Source organism: Meles meles, chromosome 5 (genome assembly GCF_922984935.1).
Source record: "Meles meles chromosome 5, mMelMel3.1 paternal haplotype, whole genome shotgun sequence".
NCBI lineage: Eukaryota > Metazoa > Chordata > Mammalia > Carnivora > Mustelidae > Meles > Meles meles.
In genome coordinates this window covers 95,646,209-95,666,194 of record NC_060070.1, presented here as the reverse complement: position 1 = coordinate 95,666,194, position 19,986 = coordinate 95,646,209, and the positions used below count along the sequence as shown (strand labels likewise).

General features: G+C 36.7%; 1 protein-coding gene and 1 pseudogene across 1 annotated transcript in view; one reads left to right on the top strand and one right to left on the bottom strand.

Annotated features, from left to right (window-relative positions):
• Positions 1–19,986, bottom strand: part of LOC123941788 (CD2 associated protein) — a 143,162-nt gene that overhangs the window by 110,767 nt on the left and 12,409 nt on the right. Inside the window, exon 2 of the mRNA XM_046005507.1 lies at positions 3,728–3,888. Within this exon, the coding sequence (XP_045861463.1) occupies positions 3,728–3,888 (161 nt within the window). The remainder of the gene's footprint in view (positions 1–3,727; positions 3,889–19,986) is intronic.
• On the top strand, positions 5,411–6,106 carry LOC123941789 (annotated as a pseudogene).

Here is a 19,986-nt window from a genome sequence, read left to right as displayed (position 1 = left end):
AACATCGTTCCTCTATTTACCATTTTTTAAGATTTATTTATTTGAGAGGGAGAGCATGCATACAAGCATGTGTGCAAGTGGGGGAAGGGGCAGAGGTAAAACTCTTCAAACCGACTCCTTGCTGAGTGCAGAGCCTCACCTGGGACTGGATCCCACAACCCATGAGATCATAACCAGAAAAACCAACAGTCGAACACTCAACCAACTGAGCCACCCAGATGCTCCCATTTACCAATCATTTATGAGTTAACTACACGGTGTCATAAAAATATGTTGTAGTCAAAGTGACTATGTTATGTATCACAATGAAACACATACTAAGTTTTTAAAAAGTTGCAACCTGACTATTATGCCAATGTCTAAATCACACAAAATACTATTTGTTTATGCATAGGTAAATATGTGTAAAACTATGTATTACAGGAATACATATAATTTCAGAATATGAAGTTTGGGAGGAGAGGGAAATGATAATGATAAAACTCAATTTTATCTGTAATGTTCTATTATGAAATCAACACTCTAAAGAAAAAATGCGAAAATGATAATATTCTATACATAAGTTCATGGATCCCTGCTCTATATATTCATTGAAACTATTTTTTAAGTCATATAAAGATGAAATAACACTGCAAAGGAACAATGAAATGAACAGTCTGTCAGAAAACAAATTTAGTTTCCATGAAGGTTTTTTTCAATAAGCTGCAAAAATTATTTGACTTTTCTATCCATCTTCCAGCTCAACTGGAATGCTCTTCAGTACAGCTATCTGAAATAACAACAGGGTTGTGAGTGGTTTAGAGGAAACCAAGTTAGTTCTATAATCCACTCCATAGTCTTCCATATACAAAATAACCTAAATACCTTAATATAACAGTAAATTAAGCATAAAAGGCTTATTTTCAAGGGGACAGTGAATTATATATTCTAACTTTCCCTTAAATCTTCATATACACAACTGAAAGGAATAAAACCAACTTTTTATGTATCACTATTGATTGCCTGTGGTTAATTTTTTCAATAAAAATTTTACTTTAGAATAATTTTAGGCTTGCATAACCATATTACAGTTGCCAAAACTAAGAAATTAACACTAATACATCACTACTACTAACTAAACCATTGACTTTATAAAGATCTCATCAGTTTTTTCATTAATATCTATTTTTTTGTTCCAGAATCCAATCCAGGATACCACAATGCATTTGATCATCATGTCTCCTTAGGCTCCTCTAGCCAACGTCAGTATCTCAATCTTCCCTTGGTTTTCATGACCTTGAAATTTTTTTTCAGCCCTGGTCAAGTATTTTGTAGGGTGTCTCAGATTTGGGTTTGTCTTACTGTTTTTCTCACGCTTAGACTGGGATTATGGGCTTGGGGGGAAGAATAAATACCACAGAGATGAAGGAGATACAGGATATCAACCTAATATATCACTGATTATGTTAGCTTTGATAACTTGATTATGGTAGTACTTGCCAGCTTTCTCCACTGTAAAGTTACTATTTTCCTCTTCCATCTATTTTTTAGTCCAGCCCATTCCTGAGGGATGCTTTTGAGGGAAGGAGAGGAGAAGGGATGGAGGGAAAGGAAGTATCTACAAATATTTGAAGTAATTCTGTGAGATTTCTCCCTTCTCCCCATTTATTTATCAATTCAACCATTTATCTTTATCAGCATGAACTTATATATATTTATGCTTCAGTTTGGGTAATAATCAAATACTAGGCTATTTTATTGCTAAAACTGTTCCAGCTCTGGACACTGGAAGCTCTTTTAGATTGGCCCCTGTGCTGTTTTGCCATGAGCCATCATTCTATGGGGTTTTTTGAGCACTTCCTTACTTTCTGGTACTATGAGATGTTCCAGGGTCCATCATGTATTTTCCTTAGCACAACCCTAGAATCAGTTATTTGTCTAAGGAGCCTTGCTTCCTTTTATTGGAGAATAATATTTAGAAACCAAAATCCAGACACCAGGTATAGTCATTGCTACTGGTGTGTCACTGTTTCTAAGCTATCTCAGTGGACAGCTGAGAAATACATGTATGTGTATTAATGCAAGTATTAATACACACATTTATAAATATATCGTTATGTATTGGTACATATTTTGAACTAAACATGAGTTCATTGCTGTCTCCAATTCTAATTTGGTACCTGGTAGTTACTTTTTATTCCCAGATTATGCTTCCCTCTATTATCTAGCATTCTCAAACTGCATCCTCTGTTCTCAGGCAATTCATTAAAGTCAAGTTCTAATATTAGTTGTACTGAAACAGGAAAGTAACATGTATTTCAAAATGAAGTCCTGTGATAGGACATCTTCACTAGGACTGAGTGAGACTGTAATGAGAACACAATTAAGAGAACTATATAAATACTTAACTTTTAACTTATTTTTTTTAAACTAACGTCCTATTATTTCAATATGTTATCTCTAAAAAGGCACCTTCCTTTTAAAAAAAGAGAGAGAAATGAAATAAGAGGTCAATGCGATGGCTTCCTATATACTATCAATATATCATTTTAAGAATAAAAAAACAGAGAAATTATGTGGCTTGACCTATAGCATACCACCAGGAAAGGACAGAGCTGGAACTAGACTGTGTTTTAATCCATTTATTCTACTCCAATTTCCAAGGAATCTGCATTACACTCCATTTTAGGTTATAAGAAATAAGTAGGTTTATAAAACAAGAAGTAAAAAAATGAAAGTGACCTTCTCCTATAAGTTCAAGTCCCTATTACAGCTTTTCTTAGTTGTTTCAAGAGATAAAATATAATTAGGTAAAGTGCAGTTAGTTTACTTCTGAAATCTATTAGTATTACAGTATGAGTTCATATTTAAAGGTAAAACCATAATTAAAATAAACACAAATTATTCAGAGAACAAATATTTACTAAATATCCACATTATGCAGGTGGATATTACTATGTAAGATGAACAAACAAATGAGACACATTCTAGCCTTCCCAGAAGAACTCATAATTATAACCTAACGAGGCCAGTGATACAGCTAGGAATAAGAAAACTAATATAGGAAACAAGACAATTATTAAGTGAAGTAGAAATTTATAGGTATTCTTTATTTTCTTCCTTCTCTAAACTACTGAGAACTTTGTTCGCAAATGACTTAAGAATCTTGACTGTTTTCTGAGAGATGGGGCCAGAATATTTACTGAAAAAGGAATGTTTGGTGGTAGTAAACTGTTACTTTGATAAATACATACTGCAATGCTGAAACTTAACAGAGGAATCTAAGATATTTGTAAAGAGTCTGCAAAAGTAACAATATACAATTAGACTTGAGTCAACTACCCTGGATTTCAGTTCAAATTCTAGATCTTCTTAGCTGTCAACGTCGGGTAAACCATGTAACTTTTCATCTATATGTTGCCATATTTAAAATGGAGTTATCATCTGCCCTACTTATAAGACTTGTAGGTTCAAATGAGAATGTACACAGCAAAACTACTTTGTAAATAAAAGAGTCCTACCCAAATGCAAAGTACAATTTATTTTTTTAAAGATAGACAGGTAGATATATACATACACATATAAACACACATACATACAGTGTACTGTTATTATCCAAGATACCACACAGATGTGGAGTAAAGAATTTACCTTTTTTAGGTATACAAATACGTGTGTAAAATATATGTATTTCTTAATGATTAAATCCTATGAAGTAAAACCTAGAAATCTAAGTGAGAGTACTTACCTTAACAAAATTATCAGGAAACATTCCTCTTCTCCCATTTAATTCTCCTTCTAGCCATCCTTCCTCCTGCAGTTTTTTCACATTCCTGATGATTTCACCAACTCGAATGGTTAATTCATCATCATGCACAGCATCATAGTCATACTCCACAATATAGTCAACTAAAAAAAGAAAAATAAATGTCTAAAACTTAATTCATGAAATAAAATGAACCATATTAATAAACTTAAAATTAAGCAGCCTGTTTAACAACAATATTACAAAGACATTATCAAGGTTTACTTCAATAATTTTAAATATTTGGCTACATTTACAAATTTCTTGACTGCCTTAGTATAAAACACAGTACAAATTTTCAGTAGAAGCCTCAATACAATATATAATTCATGTCATCAGTTGTTCTTAAGGTCGAATGTATGTATTGTTAGTGACAGATAATCTCTATATTGGTCCCTATGATCCCCATCTCTTGATATTCACGACTTCGTCCAATTCTCTCTCCTTCACAGGGGACATGACTTATGACTGACTTTCAACAGACTATGACAAAGAAGATACACTGTATATGACTATATAACATTATAATGTCCATCTTGCTCGGAAACTCTCACACTTGCTGTCTTTGAAGATGCAAGCGGCTTTGCTGTAAGCTGGCCTATCAAGAAACTGATGAAGGTCTATGAAAGACAGCCAGCAAAAAACTGAGAGCCCACAGAGAACTAAATGATGCCAACCACCATATAACCTTGGAAGACGATCCTTCCCTAGCTGATAGCGCAGATCTAGCCAACACCTTCACTGCAGCCTTGCACAGTACCTAGTTAGTCACATGCAGACTTAATATATCAAAATAACTGAAAAATAATAAAATGTGTGTTGTTTTAAGCTGCTAAGTTTATGGCAATATTATTACTACACAAGAGAAAATGAATACACTCTGAAGTAAAGATTAGTAAGGATCTATTTTATCACCTTTAAGTACAGAATTTTAGATTATAGGACATCATATATGCATGCTATTAATATTTTACAGGGCTCAATACAAGAAAAGCAGTAACAGATCCTATTCAAGATGGCAGACTAGCCATACCTCCAATTCATCTTCTCTTTCTCCTATGATTTTTTTTTTTTTTTTTAGATTTTTATTTATTTATTTGACAGAGAGAGATCACAAGTAGGCAGAGAGGCAGGCAGAGAGAGTGAGAGGGAAGCAGGCTCCCTGTCGAGCAGAGAGCCCGATGCGGGACTCGATCCCAGGACCCTGAGATCATGACCTGAGCCGAAGGCAGCGGCTTAAACCACTGAGCCACCCAGGCGCCCCTCTCCTATGATTTTTAAAGAAGAACACGCACACACACACACATACACAGAGCTACAACCAAAATAAAGGGAAAAGGATTATGGGCAGACATTGTTGATTGCCAAACCAACAGCCATTCCTACACAGACTCCCCACCTCCTTCTTCCTTTCTTATTAAACCCTGATTTTGTTCAGGTATTTTGAGATCGTGTACTTTTACAAATGTGACTTCCCTCATTCTGAGAGACGGCTGAATCTTTTCTAGTCCAGACCTGGGCTTTTCAAATAATGATGTATATCACGTCATCTTGCTGACTTGCAGAAGTCATCTTATTCAATCTTGCTTAAAAGTGTACTCTGAAGGGGGCGCGGGCTGCGGGAAGATGGCGGCTCGGCCGCGGCGGCATCGTTCGCGATGTTCACAGCTTCCGGGGGGTGATTTTTGTGATGCCACAAAGAAAACAACTGACAAACACTCTTGTACGACTTCTATTAAGTGGAGTGGGACACGCAGGTAGTGAACGGGTCCTCGCCGCTTGGCCCCGCAAGCCTGGGGGCAGAGGAGCTGCCATCTGGCCTGCGGCTGCCGTAGTAGCTACACACCCGAGAGGTGCGCGGTGTTCCAGTGCGCGCAGTGCTACGCCGTGCTCACTGACTCTGTGCACCTCGCCTGGGACCTGTCGCGGTCCCTAGGAACCGTGGTCTTCTCCAGAGTCACAAACAACGTGGTTTTGGAAGCTCCCTTCCTAGTTGGAATTGATGGTTCGCTCAAAGGCAGCACTTAAAACCTTTTATTCTGTACTTCCTGTGGAATTCCCATTGGTTTCCATTTGTATTCTACCCATGCTGCTCTGGCTGCCTTGGGAGGTCACTTTCGCCTTTCCAGTGACAAAATGGTATGCTATCAGTTAAAAACAAAAGCCATAGTAAATGCATCTGAGATGGACATTCACAACTTGTCTCTACCAGAAAAAGTTGCAGAGCTGAAAGAGAAGATAATGTTAGCACATACTCACTTATATTCACTGATGAAGATTCTGAAGGAAGTAACTCCAGCCCAGCCCAAGTCAGAAAACTGATCCAGAATTAAAGCTTAAGTATCAGGTTCAGGCCTTATTACTATCTTCTATCAACAGGTGCTATTTGATCAATTCTCGAGAAAGATCAGCTTCAAGAAGGGATGGGAACTGCGGTTTATTGTGCTTACCTCTACGCTGATTTTCCAAATGATTTGAGAAGCTGCTTCTATAAGATGAGAAACAGGAAGCTTCTGTCCAGGTTTTATAGCTATTTGCCTTACGAACTTATTTTAGCTTGTCAGTGTCATACCTATTTCTGAAAACCTATTTAACTACAAATTTAGGTTGATTAGGAAGCAATGTCCTGTGAATGGTCTGATATAAAGATGCATGGCTGTTAGGAAAATAGAGTTGTATTTAATGTTTACAACTGTTATTTCTACATGGAGCAGTTGTTATGGTGAAGACCGAGAAACCTTTTTTTTCTTACATAAAATATAGGTACATACATATTCTGTAGATAATATTCAATAAACTAACTGGATAATGTAAAAAAAAAAAAAAAAAGTGTACTCTGAAAAGGCCCTGGATATCTAATGCTGCTGGTCAAAGAGGAAATGATCCAAAGACAGTTAGTTTATTTACTAAACACAATTTATTTATAATAATTTCACACACACAAACACACATGCACACATACATGCATGCACAGACTGGTTTTCAAATACACATGTGATGGATGGATTCTACCAAGAAGATACGAGCAAGGTTTCAGGGAAAGTTTTATCCAATCTCAAAAACCAAACAGAAGGAAAAAAAGTCTTCCTGTAGACCTTAGATATTCCTCTGTGAGAATGTAATGCCCCAAACTGCCATAACTATTTAAGACAAGAAAAAGATGAAGAGACTGTCTCAATCCCTTAAGACAAGAAAAAGATTACAATGGAAGAGAAGAAAGATGAAAATGACCTAGATCTTTGCTAGATTCATCAACTGCTATAGTAAACAATCCCTGAGTTACAATACTATTAGTTTTCTTGTTACAGAAGTAGTTTTTTCTTACTTTTTTTTTTTAAGATTTATTTATTTTAGAGAGAGAGAGAAAGCACACACATGAGTAGGAGGATCAGAGAGAGAGGGAGAGAGAATGTGAAGCAGACTCCACACTGAGCACAGAGCCCAATTTGGATCTCGATCTCACAACCCTAACATCAGGACCTGAACTGAAACCAAGAGTCAGACACCTAACTGACTACACCACCCAAGGGCCCCAGTTTTTTCTTAACTTTTAAGTAAATTTTAGACAGAATTTCTACTTATGGCTGAAAATCCCAACCTAAGAAGAAAGCCAAAACAAAATTTTCCAGTTTATGAAAATGGATCCATAACTAATAAAGCCAGGAATAGAAAGCCCAGAGAATTTCAGGAAACTGTAACAGATACCAAATTGCTCTGCAGAATTCCACAGAAGCTAGAAATTCAAAAAAGGAGGGCTTACAGGAAATGCAAAACTGAAAAGAGGGGAAATATCTCTACATGGAAGAGCTAACACTATCAACCACAATAGTTCCAAAACAATAAAGCTAAATAGACAGGCAGTTTTCTCTGACCGCCAAAAACTAAAGGCTTAATCTCTACCCCACCCTCAAACCCCCTCCCCACACACACACAGTTTTTGGAAACTAGTACAGCTCCTATGGATGAGTGTTGGTTTCTCAGAGAATGACTACTGATTTCCAGAATTTAGAGGTTTCCACACCAATGTGCAGCTCCCCGCCTGATAAGTGTAAAATAAAACACAAAGTCCTACCTACATATTGTCCCCAGCTTATTATTCATTCATAAATATGAATAGACTATCATGAAAAAACCGTAATAAAATGAAAAATTACTCCTGGATGAAACATACATCCACCTCCCCCCCCTTTTACCCTCCAAAACAAATGAGTCCTAAAGCCATTTTAGGTATAGAAGAGCACAGTGGGAGAAAGGGGGAAGAAGTTGGAGGGGGGGGGGTGGTAAGGAAGAGTCTGATGTGAGAAGTTAAAGACCAAGAAGAGTAAAAGAGTATTCAAAATTGGGATGGGGGTAAAGGCAGGAGTCCAGCTATCAGAGTCAGAGCACATCCACATATGGGGGTTTCCCTAGTACATCGTACCAGCACTCTAACGCAAGGTGAGAAGGACATCCACGTAGGGGCAACCTGACATGGTGTATCAGACCCCAAGCACAGTGGAGAGGGCATCCAAGCTGAAGGGTAGCTTGCTAAGGAATATCAAAGGCCAAATGTATTGGGGGTGGGTGGCAGATTTCCATGAAGTTATGGAAGGGTAAAGGCAACCTAAAATGAGGACAAATAGCTCCAGGAGAGGGTGAAGAATAACAGCAGAGATGGAAGACTAGCTACATCCAGGGGATTGATCAAATAAGTAAAAATACTAAGGATAATAGAAGCCAAATTTCACTGTGTCAGAGAAGGGAGTTGCACACATAAAGGAGAAAAGGCTAGATTCAATATGTGATACTAAATGAGAAGTATCACCATGAACTAACAGTTTTCAATACACAGATATACACACACGCACCAGCTCTGTCCACTGAAAGGGTCTGAAACTAGCAACAGTCTAATGGCAATGAGCAAACCTAATGCTGAGATCTTAAAAACACCACTTTCTACTAAAAAGAACTAGGATTCCCTTGGAAGACAGGCAATTCCACCACTAAGGCAGGAAAGGTACAAGATAAGCCTGGGACACAATACTGTGCCACAAAGCAAGGAAGTTAAAAAAAGATAAGGTGATGCCAAAGGACAGAAAGCAGTGATACAAAAAGGCTCCTACTGTCCAAATCAGGACAATTTGAGCATCAAAAAAATGAACAATGAGAGTAACAGAATATATATCTCACTGAATAATGTAAGAAATCATGATTCCATGCATATATAAATAAATGTTAATTTTTTAATTCTATGGTTGGATTGTGATTAAGCAGAAGATCCTGGCTTGTAGAAAATACACACTTAAATATTCAGGAGTGAAGTGCCACCTGGGTGGCTCAGTAGGTTAAGCCTCTGCCTTTGGCTCAGGTCGTGATCTCAAGGTCCTGGATCGAGCACCGCATTGGGCTCTCTGCTCAGCAGAGAGCCTGCTTCCCCCTCTCTCTCCGCCTGCCTCTCTGCCTACTTGTGATTTCTCTCTCTCTCTCTGTCAAATAAATTTTTAAAATCTTTAAAAATAAATGAATGAATGCATAAATAAATAAATAAAATATTCAAGACAAAGATTATCAGTCAGGAAAAATGTCTTTATATTGTACTTCTGTACTTATTTCTACAATTTACTACTTCAAAATAAAAATTGTAAATATGTACAAATTTATATTCTCAAGAGATACAATAAAGTTCATAAAATCAGAACAGAATGCTATGGGAAAAAAAAAAAGAGAGAGAGAAAATAAAAAGGGTTGAGAAACCTGTATTTTCCAGGGTGCCTAGGTGGCTCAGTAAGTTGAGCATCTGCCTTCCCCTTACGATCCCAGGGTCCTGGGATGCAGCCCTGCATCAGGCTCTCCCTGCTCAGCAGGGGCCGCCTTCTCCCCTCCCTCTGCTGCTCCCCCTGCTTATACTCTCTCTCTCTCCCCACCCCATCAAGTAAATAAATAAATAAAATCTTTTTTAAAAATCTGTCTCTTCCGACATGTCTCATTAACTTTTTTTTTTTCTTTTGGAGAGGTGGAAACAAATCCAAGAAATTTTCCCAGAAAAAGTAAAGCAAAAAGACATAAAGGAAATATAAAAGAGAGATGATCAATCCAGACAACTCAACATCCAATTAAAAGTTCTAGAAAAAAGAGATAAAGAAAATAGAGAATTGACAATTAAATAACACAAGAAAATACTCCAAAGCTAAATGAAACAATCTTCAAATGCAAAGAGGTCTATGAAAATCCAGTATAATAACAAAAAAAGTAAGTACTCACATCTAGATGAAATTTAACAAAGATAAATACTTCCCTAAAAGCTCTCTGAAAAGAAACAGAGTTCATCTACAATAGAGAGAATCATCAGAAGACTTCTCATCTAGGACACCAGATTCTACTGGAGAAATAAAAAGGCAGGGCCACTTAAGTATTAAAGGAAAATGATTCCACACTCAGCCAAATCAGCAGGCTAGTATAGGGTGTAACATTTTCACACAGGCAAGAAAAGGAAATTAACTCCTACATATGACCTTACATGTTACCCAGTAAAATAAAAAATCTGAAGCAAAAGAGGAGACATGAAATGCAAGAAATAGTGGAGCCAATCTCAAGAGAGTAAGTAAAGTGCTAAAATGGCAACTGTGCAACAAATCTAAGGAACACTCTAGAGTAAGCAGGAGACAAAAAGTTCTAGAAGGTATTTGGGGGCAAGGAGGAATGAGGAATAGACTGTTCTTTAACTAACTTTGGATTTTTAAAAGCTAATAATGCATGTGGTAATCACTAACATAATAAGAGTATAAAATGCCAAACAAAAAATACTGGACTTGCAGTTTCAGCTCCAATATGGGAAAAAATTAGAAGCTGTCACTCCCATCCCTACAACAAGAAAAAAGCTAAACTGAAAATCACTGACTTTCCCTGGACCCATCAGAAAAATGAAGATACAAGGCAAACTGCCAGCTCAAGATACAGAGATAGACATATCCAGCATGTCAAAGCCAAGAACTACTAAATCACCTCAAATACAAACAAGTGGAACCATTCCCAGGGCTGTCGTAACAATCACAAACTAGGTGACTTTATTCTTTCACTCTATAATTCTGAATGCCAGAGTAAAAAATCAAAGTATCAGCAGGATTGGGTCCTCCTGAAGGCTCAGAGAAGAATTGCTTCACATTCTGCCTTGGCTTCTGGAGGCTGCCAGAAATCTCTGGCATTCCTTAGTTTGCATAATTCCAACCTCTGCCTCCATCTGCACATGACCTTGCCCTTCTGTGTGTCTCAAATCTCCCCCCTCTTACTTTTTTTTTTTTTTTTAAGATTTTATTTATTTGTCAGAGAGAGCGGAGGCAGAACAGGCAGAGGGAGAAGCAGGCTCCCTGCTGAGCAAGGAGCCCAGTGTGGGACTGGATCCCAGGGCTCCCAGATTATGACCTGAGCAGAAGGCAGAGGAGCCACCCAGGAATCCCTCCCTCCCCTTACTCTCAGTAAGAACACCACTCACTGGATTTGTGGTCAGTCCTAAATCCAGGACGGTATTATCTCTTAAGATGCTTGGTTACATATGCAAAGACTTCATTTCCAAATAGCACCAAATTCATCTATACGAAGGCTTAGAACTTGAACATATCACTTCAGTGGCAGAAAGTTAATCCACTGCTAACACCTAAATGGTACTTTTGATGAACTACTAGAGGCTGAACGTGGAATAGCATCACAGTAGGAAACTTCTGGGAACCACAGTCTCAGGAGAGTCACCCACTGTTATGGTTTTATTTCCAGGAACCCTATCAGATTCTCAGAGTTAAGAACCCATAAAAATCTCCTTGTGCTTCTCACAAGGAGAAGGTAAAAAAGGTCACCCTAAAATAACAAGAAACCAGAGCATTCACCATAACAAAGACTTAATCTCCACAGAAAAGACTTTACCAGGCCATAACCCATATGTGGTAAGGTATGGGATTCTCTGATTCCAGTCCCCACTTCCCCTTCTCTCAGACTAGTCAAGGTTACAGTCCCACAACACAAACCCACTAAAAGTTTGAGATTTAATTATAAGATTATAGGAGGCTTCCGCTCTCCTACACCTTTCCACCACACAAGTGAGGTTAGAGTATAATAAAAGCTAATCACTGCTGAAAAAGTTTTGCATGGTATAGATTCCATCTGAGGAAGAGTTCTTAGGAAAACCCAAAGGCAGCCAGGAAGACAAAAAAGGACTCAAGAAATGTGAAGCCTCTGGCACCTATACTTACAGCAAATATTAAACACAATACAACTCTTGGACAGACGAATATAAAATCTCACACTCAGTATCTGTTATCTGAGCTCCTATTCCCTAATACATAATGCCCAACTTTCAACAAAAAGTTATACCTCATGCTTTTAAAAGGCAAGGAAAAACACAAAGACAAAGCAAGCATCAGACCCAGACTCAAATATAATACATATTTGGAATCAGACAGGGAATTTAAAATAATTATGATTAATATGTTAAGGGCGGTAATGGGGAAAAAAGACAACAACAAGAGCAGATGGGTAAGGTAAGCAGACAGACGGAAGCTCTAAAATCAAAAGGAAGTGAAAGAAATAAGAAATACTAACTAAATAAAGTTATATATAATGAAATAAAGGATGCCTGGGTGGCAGGTCACTGCCCCAGGAAATGATGGGTCGATGCTGAAAGTGGGCACCATAGCAAAGGTGGTATCTCAGAGGGGATCCTCAATGGCAGCACCTCAGAAGGAAGTTCCAGGCATGGTAGGATGCATTGGCAGCAGCCACTGAGATGTTGGCCAGTTGGCTGGTGACCTAAACTGAAGGACAAGTGGCATGCTCGGCATGCGCAGCCCTAAGGCCCTGCCTCAGTTTTCTAAACTTCGGGCTCCCTTTCACCAGACTCTTATGCCCAGAATCAACAACTTTTTCAACCCTCTCCTCCCCCATACCCTGGAGCTCCATGTGGGGCAATGAACAGAAACTTTCAGCAATGATATGGCCCTCAGGGGTTGAACAACAAGGTCCCTGGTGACCAGGAGGAAGGAACTGTGGCAGGAAAAGGGGGAAGGGATTGGGCAAAGGGGTGTGAGCTCTCTGCACCTATCCCCACCTCCTCTCTCTGCCATGGCCTATTCTGTGGAAGCAGCTCTCCTAAGAACCAGGGCCTTGAAGGTGTCCTGGTAATTACTAGTGGAAGTAGCTAGCACCACCATCTGGGCCTTAGAGCCCAGCTTTACCCGGGAATCAATATGCACAGTACACTGGCAGAAATGCTCCCAGGGCTCCTGAGAGTTCCACAGCAGGGGCAATAAGCAAAGGAGCAATCCTTACACCTGCTCAAAGATGACATTCAAATAAACAAGAGCTTTTCTATCAGAAGTTGCATATGTTGCATATACTGTTTGATTTAGATGTTACTGAACCACACAATTCCAAAGAACTTTTTAAGGAGAAATCCAGGTGTGTATCCAGTTCTCAATTTTAGCTTGGAGAAAGAGTACTGTACACTTCGGGAATAATGAATATATCCTTATTTGAGGAGAATATTAATAAAATCAATAAAAACAATTACATTTGGCAGTTTATAAAAAAAGGAAGATAACAAAGAATTTCTAAAATTAATATCATACATCAAACACCACACCTGGGAAGCTCAGATAATACAAAGCAGGGAAATGTGAGAAAAGTCTACACCTAAGCATACCCTACTCACACTGCAGAAAACCAAACACAGAAATTCTTGAAAGAAGCCATAAGGGAAAAAAACCACCTTACATATAGAACAAGCATAAAAATTACAGCAGACCTCTCTTCAGAACACTTAAGAGAGGAGAGTAAACTATTCAAAGTACTGAAAGAAAAAAAACTACCAACTTAGAATTCTAAGAGAGGGAAGTTTACAAAGATAACAGGTCAACCTTAAGAAATAAGAAAATCTCAAATAAATAATCTAACCTTATATCTAAAGGAACTAGAAAAAACACATACAAAGCTCAAAGTTAAAAGGAGAAAGAAGATAACAAAAATCACAGCAGAAATAAATAGTATAGAGATTTTTTAAAAATAGAAATGATGAATAAAACCAAGAGCTGCTTTTTGAAAAGATAAATTAAATTGATAAACCTTTAGTCAGGTTCATCAAGGAAAAAAGATAGAACTTAAGTAAATAAAATCAGAAATAAAAGAAGTAACAACTAAGACCACAGAAAAACAAAGAATTATTACAATACTACTACGGAAAATTATATGCCAACAAATTGGCCAAACTAAAAGATATGGATAAATTCCTAGAAACATACAATCTTCCAAAACTGAATCAGGAGGAAATAGAAAATCTGAATGGACCGATGACCAGTAATGAAATTAAACAAACAAAAGGCCAGGACCAGATGCCTTCCCAGTTGAATTCTACCAAACACTTAAAAAAGAGTTAGTACCTTTTCTTCGCAAACTACTCCAAAAAATAGAGGAAGGACAGAGTCCAAATTTTATTCTACAAGGCCACCATTACCCTAATACTTGGAACAGTAACATACAAAAAAAGAAAACTACAGACCAATTATCTCTGATGGACAGAGATGCAGATATCTTCAACAAAATATTAGCAAACTGCATTCAAAAATACATTAAAAGAATCATTCACTGTTATCAAATAGAACCTTATTCCAGAGACGCAAGCATGATTCATATACACAAATCAATCAACATGATATATCACATTAACAAAATAAAGGATAACACCCATATGATCAACTTAATAGATGCAGAAAAAGCATCTGATAAAATTCAACATCCATACATGATAAAAACTCTCATCAAAGTGGACTTAGAGGGAACACACCTCAACATAATCAGGGTCATATAAATGAACCTATAGCTAATGTCATACTCACTGGTGAAAAACTGAAGATTTTCCTTTAATATTAGGAAACCCCCCCCCCTCCAAAAAAAGGATCAGGAACAAGACAAGGATGGCTACTCTTGCCATTTTCATTCAAAACAGTACTAGAAATCCTAGCCACAGCAAAGAGACAAGAAAAAGTAATAAAATGTATCTAAATTGGTAAGAAAGAAGTAGAAATGTCACACTTCCAAATGACATGGCCCTGTATTTAGAAAAGTCTAAAGACTCCACCAGAAGATGTGAGAATAAATGAAGTCAGTAAAGTTGCAGAATACAAAATGAATACAGATACAAAATACAAAATGAACACCCACAAATTGGTTGTATTTCTGTATACTAATTACAAAATAACAGAATAAAATAGCTAGGAATAAACTTAAACAAGGATGTAAAAAACCTATACTGTGACAATTATAAGACACCGAAGAAAATGAAGACACAAATGGAAAGTTATACCACGCTCACAGAATAAAATAATTAATATTGTTAAAATGTCCATATTACTCAAAGCAACCTATAAATTCAATGCAATCCCTATCAAAATACCAAAAGTATTTTTCACATAACTAGAATAATCCCAGCACCTGTATGAAACCACAAAAGACACTGAATAGCCAAAACAATCTTGACAAAGAAAAGCAAAGCTGGAGGTATGACAATCCCAGATTTCAAGATATACGACAAAATCATAATAATCAAAACAGTGCTATTCACGCAAAAACAGACATTCAATCAATGAAACAGGATTGAGAACCTAGAAATAAACCACACTTATATGATGAATTAATCTAAAACAAAGGAAGAATGTACAATGTGGAAAAGACAAGTTTCTTCAATAAATAGTGTTGGGAAAACTGGATTGCTACATGCAAAAGAATAAAACTGTTGGACCACTTTATTACACCAAATAGAAAAATAACTCAAAATGGATTAAACACCTAAATGTGAGACCTGAAACCATAATATTCCTTTTTTTAAAAAAGGCTGTAGTCTTTGACACAGGCCTTAACAACATATTTATGGATATGTCTACTCAGGTAAGGGAAATAAAAACAAAAATAAACTATGCGGACTATACTAAAATAAAAAGCTTTTGCACAGCAAAGGAAACCATCAAAAAATGATATAGTTTAGAAAAACACAATGAAATTTCAAATGATTAATGAGTTTATATTATATATAACGTTGTGTGTGTGTGTGTGTGTGTGTGTATGTATTTATAGTCAGAGACCAAACTAAATGTAAAGTACAAACCAAATCTGTAAAATACATCTATTTTTTAGGACCTGAAATATACCAAAATAACTTTACTCTGTAGAAATTTACAGGTCTTTTCCTCCTCCTTTATTCTGTGTTTTCTAAACTGCCTAAAATGATCAGTTTAACAATCAAAGATGATACTAATGTTGGCAATTCATAATATCCTGTATTTACAGAAAGTTAGTGTGGCAGAACCCCAATTATGCAAGTGCTCCTTATGGTAATGTCACTCTTTTCCAGCTAGGGGTCATTCCAAGGCGATACAAGAGGGTATCTGATATTATGCCCCACAGTATACATCAAAACCTTTCACCCAGAAGTAGAGCTAGTTAGAGCCAAACTGGGATATGTTTCAAACCTGAAGGAAGCATTAAAAAGCCGTAAATCCCAACCACCCTACTCTGATATAATTCTCCTACAATTTAGTTACCAAGACTAAACTCAATACAAAAAGGTTAATCCCAATATTCTAACATCACTGTCTTAGAAACCACAAGTTCTACAGTAAACGTTATATAGAACAAGAAATGTTCCTGATTTACAAATGCACTGTTTTTCAAGTTCTTGTCTATTTACTCAATTTGATAGTGCAATCTGATCTTAGCCATCTACTTAATTATAACGCCTATATTTGGATATGAGAATTGTTAAATTTCTTTAATGATATTCTTACATACAAAATGTATATACATATACACTATATATATATATATATACACACACATACACAAGGTTTTTCCAAAATATTATAATAGTGAGTCATGAAGTGTGGCAAAAAAATGTCAGCAAAACAATGAACTGCTCTGTAAATTATGCTGAATTACTCTAAATTATTTGTGCCATCCTGCAGGAGAATTATACTGAATTGACTTTCAAATATTTTATCCACTTTAACAAAATCTCTACTCAAAAGTTCAACTTTCATTTCAACAGTTCATGTCTCAGTAAAATTTACTTATTCCTTAAAAATTAGTTTGTTGTAAAAGCTATTTTATACATAGCTCAAGTAGCATTCTGTTTTTAATTTTTTTCAGATAAACTACAACCAAAACCACTAACTTCTCATTTAGTAGAGTTAAATGAACCAGATCTTCCTAAAGTCAGTAAACTTCAAAATAAATTCATCCTAGATTTTGGGGGATATTTTTGACAATATAAAAATAGCCATTCTAACACCAAAGACTTAAGTTGGGATTATTTAACTAACCAATAAACAACTGTAGCACTCATATAGTTAGCTCACCCTACAATCCACATCTAAAACATCTCAAAAGATTAAATACTTCAAAGAAGCCTATCAGGATGAGCAATGAAAAATAAACTAGAGCTACAAGAGATTACAGAATACACAAAGAGATTTGTCAATTCAACACTCTAGAATGGGATACTGCAGAGTTGGGGTCAGATTCACAGGCTCAGAGGCATGTGACAACCTATGAAACTGGGCTGGTTCTTGGTTAGGCTATAAATTTCCAACCCTAAAAATCTCAATTAAATGGATACATTTCTATTTAAATCCCCCCCCCCACACACACACACAAATTACTCAAGAGACTAAAAATAAAATCAACAGCCATAACCAGGAATAAAATCAGAAAATGGCCTAAAAATAGCCTCAAAAACAGTTCCCAAAAAACAGATGATTTGTTTTAAAGGTTAATTCTTTCAAAACTACCATCAAACATAAAATAAGCATACAAAGCTTCATGATCTTAAAATCATTATTTAAAAACAATTTAAGAGATATTAAGACCAAAACTGCTCCCACAAATATACTGTATAAAACACATAAGGTTCTAAATAAAATGCCAATAAAGGGAATGCAAATGCATAGAAAATAACCCACAGAATAAGCAGGGGATAGGGGTTTAACATTGGAAAATCTGGGGAAACTGGCTGGCTCAGTCAGTAGAGCATGCAATTCTTTTTTTTTTTTTTTTTAATATTTTATTTATTTGACAGAGAGAAATCACAACCAGGCAGAGAGAGAGGAGGAAGCAGGCTCCCTTCGGAGCAGAGAGCCCAATGCGGTGCTCGATCCCAGGACCCTGGGATCATGACCTGAGCAGAAGGCAGAGGCTTTAACCTACTGAGCCACCCAGGCGCCCCAAAGCATGCAAGTCTTGATCTTGGGGTCATGAGTTCAAGCTCCACACTGGATGTAAAGCTTACTTTGAAAAAATAATAAATAAATCTTGGAAAATCTAATTTATCATATAAACTGATAAAATAAGAAAACCACATGATCCAAAGATTCTAAGTAGCATTCAATAAACGTGAGCATTAGTGTATTTTGTGTGAACTCAATCCCTCTTGTCCCAGTAAAAAGCTCCTAACATGCGGTCTTAACCTCAAGCTTTGCCCCAGAAAACATAAGCTTTGGGGTCAAATCAGCAATTCAGTTCTTCTCAGGATAACCAGATTTATAACATGTACATTCATACCTAATTTACATTAAGGCAGCAGTTCTCAACCAGGATAATTTTGTCCCCACAGGGGACACTTGGCAACGTCTGGAGAAATTTTTGGTTGCTATAGCTCAGGGAATGCTATTGGCATCTAGTGGGAAGGAACCAGGATGCTGCTAAGCATCCATCAATGCACAGGACAGTCCTGCACAACAAATTAATTTCTGGCCCAAAACTGCTAAGGTTGAAAAGTTTTATGTAAGGGGAAATATGCCACATACCAATTTTCATCTCAAACCATATCCCATAAATCTAGTTGAGTGTAAAGAACTTTTCTCAGGGCACCTGGCTAGCTCAATCAGAAGAGAGTGCAACTCTTGATATCAGGGTTGTAGGTTCGAGCCCCTCACTGGGTATAGAGATTACTATAAAATTCAGATGAAAAAAATTTTTTAAAAAACCCTCTTCACTCTCTCTCTCTCTCTCTCTCACACACACACACACACACACACACACACAGGAAAAGAAGAGGGTAGGGGAAACGCAAAGAAGGAAGAGGAGGAAATGGAAGTAAATACCAAAATTGTGGTGAGAAGCTTCTAAACTTAAAGCAAACAAAACAATCAAAATTTAAAAGCAAACAAATTGGAAACTAGGAATAAATACTTGCAGCAAACCAAAGAATTAAAAGCATTTCTAAGAACCAAAAAGAAAAATAAAAAAGGAGAAAGAAAATACAACCAAGTGTGAAAAACAAGCAAAAGAAAATATAGTACTTAAGATGAAGTACCTCAATAGCCTAAGAATTTAATCCTTGCTTTAAAAAAAAAAAGAAAGAAAGAAAGAAACATACTTTCTTAACAACCTTGCTGCATGGCAGGGGGGAGCAGCATGCAGGGGAATTGCTGGTAGTATTTTTTAAGGAGTCTACATTTTATTTTTTAGTGATTTAAAAAAGAATTAATAAAAAATTGATTTTTAAAAAACAAAGGAAAGCCTGAAAACCAAGGTTAAAATTCTTAAAATCCAGAATGTTTTTTAAATTATGCACAAAATATCAATGTTATGTTCACCAACTCTTCTGCCCTAATAAACATGTATCATTCTGGTAATGAAAAGTCACTTCATAAAAAGAATAATATGAGCAATTTACACAAATTTCGAACAAGTTTGAGTTGTATGGACATTCACTAGAGAGTATTTACTTTGGTCCTAATCAATACAATATAGATAAATATCACATTATCTAATTAGGTCTGTCAAATTAAATGTATTCTATATTACACCACTGGTTATATTACTAAGCATTAACCTTTATTATAGCAAAGGGCAAAATACAAGAAGTTAATTTTTTTTTTTTTTTAAAGATTTTATTTATTTATTTGACAGACAGAGATCACAAGTAGGCAGAGAGGCAGGCAGAGAGAGAGGAGGAAACAGGCTCCCTGCTGAGCAGGGAGCCCGACGCGGGGCTCGATCCCAGGACCCTGAGATCATGACCCGAGCTGAAGGCAGAGGCTTTAACCCACTGAGCCACCCAGGCGCCCCCAAGAAGTTAATTAAAAAAATTAACAAAACTATACTCCATTGGGGCATGTGGGTGGTATAGTCAGTTACTGCTTTTGACTCGGGTCAAGATCTGGGTCACAGGATCCAGCCCCACTCAG